This window comes from Musca vetustissima, unplaced genomic scaffold, assembly GCF_032173495.1.
Source record: "Musca vetustissima isolate MV318-11 ecotype Yass unplaced genomic scaffold, APGP_CSIRO_Mvet_v1 utg30220, whole genome shotgun sequence".
Classification (NCBI taxonomy): domain Eukaryota; kingdom Metazoa; phylum Arthropoda; class Insecta; order Diptera; family Muscidae; genus Musca; species Musca vetustissima.
Window position 1 is genome coordinate 4,549 of NW_026885923.1, and position 8,563 is coordinate 13,111.

Consider the following 8,563-nt stretch of genomic DNA (forward strand, 5'->3'; position numbering starts at 1 on the left):
ATTGCCCAGGCTCGGAAAAAATCCGCAGAAAGTTAGAGTTCCGTGGTAGTTGTGTAGGGTATCGTAGGGTCGGCCCTGTCCGACTATACTGCTCTGCTCACTGGTTGAAAAATAGTTTTTTTCAAAGACTATTACAGACGTGGATTATTTACAAATATTTTTAAAGGACTGGTGTGGAGGTTCTAAATCCACAGTGAAAATATTTTTTTGCTGACCTTTGCAGGCGAGGATTTTATAAAAATATTTTTACAGGCGTGGATTTTATATAAATATTACTTTCAAGGACTATAACTGGCGTGGATTTGTGTATTTTCTTTAAAGCAACTCGGGGTGTGGATTTGTGTAAATGTTTCATTCAAGGACAACAAAGGCATGTATTTTTATATTTATTTCAATATTATTGATTATATATATTTTTGTATAATCTTACAACAACAAATTAGATTGTATCACCATATACATTTTTTATTAGCCCATTGTTTTCGATATTTGTGGTTTTGAAAGGAAAAGGTGAATTTTTCAATGGAGTACCAGAAAATGTTTTAACTTAGCTCATAAGGTTTTGCGCATCGCTCGCAAAACAAAGGGATCAGTATCAATAAATCGAGGATTAGCAATCCACCTCTAAAAATTAATTACCCGTAATAAAATTATTAATCCTTTAGGTACCTAGGTAATAAAAATTAGTGGTGTCATCTCAAAATTAAGTCATAAGGAGGGATATGTCAACAGGTATAAGGATTATACCTGTAGAAGGATACTTAATCAGCAATTAGTTGTATAAATAATGTGCGCCAATTGGAATAGGACATTATTCACTCTATATCACTCAAAGTGTTAACAAGTTAAGAGCAAACATTAAAAATGACAACCTCTAACGATTATCAACACAAAAAATTCAACAAGAATAAGGTTGAGGATGGATATCAACACAAGAAATTTGCTACCAGTAAAAGAAAATTTAATGAAATTGAAAAGGAAGAAGTACCCATAACTGTCGAGGATATATTGCAACAAGCCCAAAAGGATATAAGCACAGATCTACCACAAATTAAAAGAAAACAAACTACGACTTTGTTCAGACCATGGGAAGATAAGGAAGAAAGTTGTGCTACCACAATCACCAAGCGACCCAAGAGTTGTCCACCAACTGAGGAGGTGTCCAAAATTAATACTTCACAACAATCGAATCCAAAAGTCAGACGCAACACTGTTGGGGCTACAATGAGACGTCGTCAGCAGCAACACCACCAACAAGCCGTACAATGGAGAAGGCATCAACAATATATTGCCTATCAGCAACAACAGCAGCAATATCATGCGGCTATAATGGAACAATCGATGAGGAATTCCAATTATTTGGCATATTTACAACAATTGGCCCTGCAAAAGAGCCGGCAACAACAATTATTTGTTTTTGGTCAACAACATTAGATGAAGGACATTTAATGGCTTTGGATTTATTTTAAAATATTTATTGACTAATCGAATTGGTCTAAAAACCTATGACAAGATCTGTGATAATTAAATATAAATTATTTATTTAAATTAGTATATTATTTATTAATAAAAAATTATAATTAAAATAGCAATTTTTGTATTTACTTATTCGAACACAACAAAATTTAGCATAAAAATTATAATGATGCTCTATAGAATTCTAATATTTTGCCGAGTTTACAGCCTTTTTAACTATGATAAGGTACACCGACATAGATAAATATTTGTATGGCGATAAATCCCGATCAATTTTAAAATCGCTTGAAAAAAGACGAAAATAAAACTTGTTTAACATTTTTACGCATTATCAAATGTTTGCTGGAGGAAAAAGCCCACAGGTGCCTCTATCTCAAACTTCAATGGCACAACGGTCGTTCTTAGACAACCTACGCCTTAAAGCAAGCGTATCCCACGATAAAATTCAAGAAGTGGATTTTTTAAATTTTTTCAAGAACCAGAATTTTTTAAATAATGTTTATTCAATGACTAATAAATCATGCATTTTTAAAAAAAAAAGACCTTAAAAAGGACAATTAAAGGTTTGGATTTTTTAAATGATTTCTTAAAGGACTATAAAAATAATAGATTTTTAAACATATTTTTTCTACACGATTTTTTTCGAGGACTTTTAAAGTCATGTATTTTTATACCCTACACAGCTATGTTGTCAGGGTATTATAGCTTTGTGCAGCCCCAAGTGTTTGTAACGCCTCATATCTCGACTAGCTGAGTCTATCTAGACATCCGTCTGTCCGTTATAATTTTTAAACACAATAAAAGCCGCAGCTATGGACCAATTTTAAATGTAGTATGGGTTCTGGCCAATGAAGACCGCTATTGGTTTTGGTAAAGATCGGTTAATATTTAGGGGGTGAAATGTCGGGTTTTCTGGTCGCTCCAGAGGCCGCAATTATGTCCCAAACATAGCGAAGAAAATCGGGCCAAAGGAGAAGCATGCCAGTTTTGATAAACATCAGCCAATATTTAGCGGGTCAAATTGGTCCTGACTTTTGTGTGAAAAATTACAAAATTTGTATTCTATAGCGTATATATTTACTCCTGAAGGACATATACCCGAGAAGTTGATAGTATATCCACGAGGAGTGGTTGACCATTAAATTGATACAAAGTATATTGTCATATGTATACGGATGTGGGAATTACACTTAAATATTTACAGGTGCTTACGTATTCATATGTTATTTAGTAACCCATTAACATTAGAGGGTGAAAATATAGCGCTGATCGCCATGAGGATTCCATGAGGATTCAGATATGGTCAAGGATAACGCCAATAATTATCGTTGATGATCAGATAATAATTTTGGGATGAATAGGACCGGAAACTTATTTTTTTGTTTTTTTTTTTCAGTCGATCTATAGGCCACAATTGAAAGCCGAACATCACAACACAACCCACGGTGAAGGGAATCTGGACAAGTAATTAGAAGGGCAGTCGGTCAAGAGGTGTAATTATCACGAAATATAGCTCAGGCTCGAAATAAAAATTCGCAGAAAGTTAGAGTTCCGTGGTAGTTGTGTTGGGTATCGTATGGTCGGCCCCGACTATATTTCTCCGCTCACTGGTTAAAGAATATCTTTAACGGTCTATTAAGGGCATTATGTTAAAAATATTTTTAAAAAGTAATGAAGGATTGGATTTTTTATAATAATATTATTAAATATACTTTTTCAAGGACTATTTAAGGCATGCGTTTAAAAAAAGAATTAAACGTTTTAAAGTCCTGTAGTTTTTTAAAGAATATTATTCTATTAAGGTTTTGGATTGCTTATAAATATGTTTAAGGGCTATTGAAGACGTGGATTTTTTAAATATATATTTTTGAGGACTATTAAAGACCTGGATTTAAAAAAAAATATGACAATTAAAGGCCAGATTTTTTTAATAAATAACACTGTGCAACACAAAAAAAATACCGGGAAATTTCAACGGTTTATGAAAGAGAAGTGATCGAAAACTCATTAAAAACGAGGTCAAACCTGCTCAGAATATTCTACAGAAATGTTCGCCATAATGTTTTACTATATGTATCAGAACTCAGCCTAAATGTCAAAAATTAAAAAAAAAACTCATTTTGGGGTTATAATCGTATTTTTACTAGTTTTTACCCATTTTCTAAGCGGGGCAGTATAGTCGGATGGGATCGACCCTATGATACAAAAATCATCTTCAACTGGAATCAGGTGTATTCTATTTTTTTTTCTTTTTTTTTTTGTAATTTTTCATAAAAATGTGTTTGTATAGTCGATACGCGAACTCGTCATCAAAACATCCATGTCTATTCGTTGAAAAGAAATCTGCGGTTATTGCAAAAAAAATGGGCGTCGTCTTTGGTCAGAACCGAATATGCAAAATTTCTTGACAATTGACAGACAGGCGGTCAAACTCATCTAAATCGAATCAGCTAGTCCAGATATGATCAATATACTAAATGGCAGATCTAGCAGCCATATTTTACAGCGTAACAAACTCTCGGGGCCACATGAACTTATAACACCCTCACATTATAGTTATGTAGGGTATAACTATATAATCGAATCCCCTTATAAGATGGAGAACATCTATCCAAAAAATGAGATGAACCTCTAGATTATCATTATAAATTTTCAATAATCTCCTTTATGTTCGAATAAATAAAAATAAAAAAATTAAGATTAATCGCTTTTTGCTTTAAAATTAAAGGTTTTATTAATAAATATTATACTTATTTAAATAAATAAACATTTTTTTAATTATCACAGATTCTGTCATTGTTTTTAGACCAGATACACTAGTCAATCATTATAAATATTTGTAAGTGTTTAAATGTCATGTCTCTAATGTTGTTGACCAAAAACAAATAATTGTTGTTGCTGCCTCTGTTGCAGGGCCAATTGCTGTAAATATGCCAAATAACTAGAATTCCTCATTGATTGTTCCATTATAGCCGCTTGATAATGTTGTTCCTGCTGATAGGCAATATATTGTTGCTGTCTCATCCATTGTACGGCTTGTTGTTGGTGATGCTGCTGACGACGCCTCATTATGGCACCAACGGTGTTGCGTCTAAGTTTTAAATTCGATTGCTGTGTCATAATACTGGGAACCTCCTCAGTTGGCGGACAGCTTTTGGGTCTTTTGGTGGTTGTAGGACCTTCACTTTCTTCCTTATCTTCCCAGGGTCGGAACAAAGGCTTAGTTTGTTTCCTCTTGATTTGTGGCAGATCGGTACTCATCTCCTTTTGAGCTTGCTGCAATATATCCTCAGCTGTTATGGTTACTTCTTCCTTTTCGATTTCATTAAATTTCCTTTTGCTGGTAGCAAATTTCTTATGTTGATATTCCTCCTCGGTCTTTTTGGCGAATTTTTTGTGTTGATAATCGGTATTTGTTGCCATTTTGATATTAAATGTTTGTTGTTAACTCCTTGAGTTGTGGTGAGTGAATAATGTTCTAGTCCAATTGGCACACATTATTTATACACCCAATTGCTGATTAAGTTTCCTTTTACAGGTATAATCCTTGTACCTGTTTCCAATGTCCCTACTAATGACTTAATTTTGGGGTGAGCCCAGGAACTTTTTTTTACCTAGGTACCTAAAGGATTTAATATTTTATTATAGGTAGTTAATTTTTAAAGGGGGATTGCTAACGCCCCGATTTATGGCTACTAATCCATTTGTTTTGCACATGGTGTGAGAATTTGCCCAAAAGGTGAAATATTGTATTGATCTCCAGAGAAGTTCATTGATGAGTGTGATGTTGCGTGATCATAAATATTCGGAATCAACAACTGAAGGATCAAATTGACGAGGTGATGTTACTTACTTACTTAGCTGACTTGTTACAGAACGGTTGTTCCATAAGCCGAGCTTAAAAAAGATTTCCAAGCGCGTCGGTCTTGTGCGCAAATTCTCATTCATTCGCACAAAATGGCCTAGCCATCGTAGTCGCTGCAGCTCTATACGATGCAGATCGGCTTTTGGAGAATTTTTCTTTCAAACACCCCAAGAGCTGCCTCATCTGCTTGCGCAAGTACCCATGCTACAGATCCATATAATAGCACGGGTAGTATCAGCGTATTGTAAAGTGTTAGCATGGTCTGGCGAGAGGTTGCTTTGTTTCTAAACTGCGATGTTTACTTTATTTTAATACAAATGGTATAAATAAACCAGTAAAGGAACCTAGTAAAGTCGGACTGTATCCTTACAATTGCATGTCAGTGTTCCCTCGAAGGAACATACTCATGTCTTTCTGCAACCTATACTAAATTTAATTTCATTCGGGCAGATTTAGAGTCGTCTGCGTACCATGGGACAAATTTATGGAAAACGATTTATAGCAAAATTGATACATGCTATTCGGTATGCTGCACTGTTAAAAATTTAATCTCAATCAGACACCCGTTCGCGAAATATATATGGAAGCTATAGTTGCGTACATATGGAAGCATATCGCAATAACATTGTGCAAAATTTCGTGTTAATCGAACAAACGTTAGGAGTTTGGTGCACCATTATATGTAAAATCGGACCAATATATAGGGTGAGATAAAAAAACCGCAACAAAGTCAAGCGCCACAATGAAAGCAAAAATGTCGAAAATAGCGTCAAATTTTAGAATAAGTTTAGATTTTTTCGAATTGGTCACCATTGGCGCGAATTATGGCCTTCAAACGACCAATGAAACCATCACACGCTGCCCGATTGTTGCTCTGCGGTATTTTGGCCCATTCCCAACGAAGCGCTTGCTTGAGTTGATCGACACTTTGGCATTTTTTAGTGCCAACCTTGCTTTCCATAATATTCCAGACACAGTAGTCCAACGGATTGGTATAAGGAAATGTTGATGGCCATTTTGCGCTGGAAATGAAGCGAGGAACCTCATTTTGTAACCATTCTTGGGTGGCGCGTCCACCATTGCACTCAGGATGGTCCTGTTGGTATGTCCAAGGTCTGCGGCCAAAATGTTTGCGTGCCCAAGGCTTTAATACACCCTCCAAAATATTTTCCCGATAATATTCAACATTTATTCTGATGATATTCGATTAATACGAGCGAAGATCTGCCATCAGTTGTTATGCGGCCTACATCATCACTATGGCCGACGCTTGAGTTTTGGTGACCAACCGAAGGTTTACATTTTCAGCTGACCTCTTTGGCAAGTAAACGCGATCATTTTGTTTGTTTACAAACTGCTGGACAACGAATGTTTTCTCATCGAAGAAAATCAAATTCGGCAGTTCACCACTTTCGGCCATGCTATTTAGCTCTTTTCAGTCTTTTTTCTTTCGGTTCCATCACGAAAAGCTTTTTTCTGCAAAATGTTTACCAAAATGCTTTTGTTGTACGCTTGTAAAAAATATAATGAGTCACTGGAAATTTTTAACAGCTTTCGGACAAGTGTTTAAAAAAATACTTGTGGTTAAAGATAATAATCCAAATTGCCAGTATGTGTCGCCCTTTCGCCCGGACCGAACCTTCAGACCTTGGCGTCCCTACAATACATTATAAAAGATTCTTTTAATCCATCTTATTTGAGAAATGCATATAAATACGTATTCCGCAAAAACTTTAAAATGTTAATAGTTATCTGTTTCGTCTGAAATTTTTCATTTTACCAGATCCGGTCGTGGCAATCCTGTTTTTAACACAGGTGGATTTGCTCCGCTCATCTCCAAAAATATTTTTTCATCTTCAAATCATAAGTTGCTTAGAAATGACAGCAGTCTGAAGTGGGTTGTAGTTTTTTCATCTCACCCTGTATATGTAATGTGGGAGCTATATCGAAATCTGAACAGATTTTTCCGAAACTTACCACACATCATTTTAGACTCAATTCAGTATTCTATGCCAAATTTCGTGCACATCGAAGGATATAAAGGGAGATTGGTGCACTATGTACCTAAAATCGGAAGAAAATATATATGGAGCTATATCTAAATCTGAATCGATTTTTTCCAATGTTTTATGTAGATATCAATGTGTCGATTTTTTAAAAATATTAGATTTATAAAATCATAAAATTTGATTTTTCTATTTTTTTATTAATAAATTATTTAATAATAAGTTAAATATTTAAAGCTTAAAATAAAATATTAATTGTGTGTTTTTATCACAGAAACGTCTCGTGGACAATGTTTTTGTTTTCGACCAATTCAATCAGCCATTTATCCATTAACCTAAGAATTTATCGATAAACATTTAGTTACTTCAAATACTCCTGTCCAAAAACAAATAATTGTTGTTGCTGCCTCTGTTGTAGGGCCAATTGTTGCAAATATGCCAAATAACTGGATTGCTGTCTCATCGATTGCTCCATTATAGCCGCTTGATATTTTTGCTGTTGTCGCTGATAAACCAGATATTGTTGTTGTCTCATCCACTGTTCTCGTTGTTGCTGTTGCCTCGTTAAAGTACTCTCTCTGTGGTTACGTTTGCGTTGTAAATTTGTTAGATATGCCACAGGATTAAAAGTATTGCTCGATGGAAGCTTCTGAGTTGAAGGACAAATCTCGGGTTGTTTGGTGTCACTTTTTTCTTTACTTTCCCATGGTCGAAACAAAGGTTTCGTTTGTTTCCTTTTGATTTGTGGTAAATCATCGGTGGTTATATCTTTTTGAGCTTGTTTAAAATATCCTCTGCTGTTATGATTACATCTTCCTTTTCCATTTCTTTCGATTTCCTTTTGTTGTTAGTGAATTTCTTGTGTTGATATTGATCCCCTTCTTCCTCGTTCTTGTGTTGAAGATCGTTGGTGATTGCTGCCATTTTATATTTTTGTTGTTTCTTAGGCCTTGAGTGAGTGATGTTGTGTGAATAATGTTGTTGTCCTCTAGGGTCAAATTATTTATACAATTCACCTTGAGGATTTTGGTAAAACTTTACCTGATATTGTTATCGCTCAAAATTCATCTTTATAGTGTATATTCCTATTTTTATTACTTAATTAGGAAAAGTGTATTATTTTTATTATAGTTACCATTTCTGCAAGATGTTATTAATCCCCCTTTATAATACCTGCTAATCCGTTTGTTTACTACTTAATTTGGTTATGTACCCA

At 34.7% G+C, this 8,563-nt stretch overlaps 2 protein-coding genes across 2 annotated transcripts; one reads left to right on the forward strand and one right to left on the reverse strand.

Moving 5' to 3' along the window:
• The first annotated feature begins 864 nt into the window (after positions 1–864).
• LOC133333302 (ras-interacting protein RIP3-like) lies at positions 865–1,434 on the forward strand. Its single transcript, XM_061541617.1, has one exon. It carries the CDS (start codon positions 865–867, stop codon positions 1,432–1,434), a length of 570 nt encoding a protein of 189 aa, XP_061397601.1.
• Positions 1,435–4,338: 2,904 nt separating this feature from the next.
• LOC133333297 (transcriptional regulator ovo-like) lies at positions 4,339–4,899 on the reverse strand. Its single transcript, XM_061541611.1, has one exon. It carries the CDS (start codon positions 4,897–4,899, stop codon positions 4,339–4,341), a length of 561 nt encoding a protein of 186 aa, XP_061397595.1.
• Positions 4,900–8,563: the final 3,664 nt, after the last annotated feature.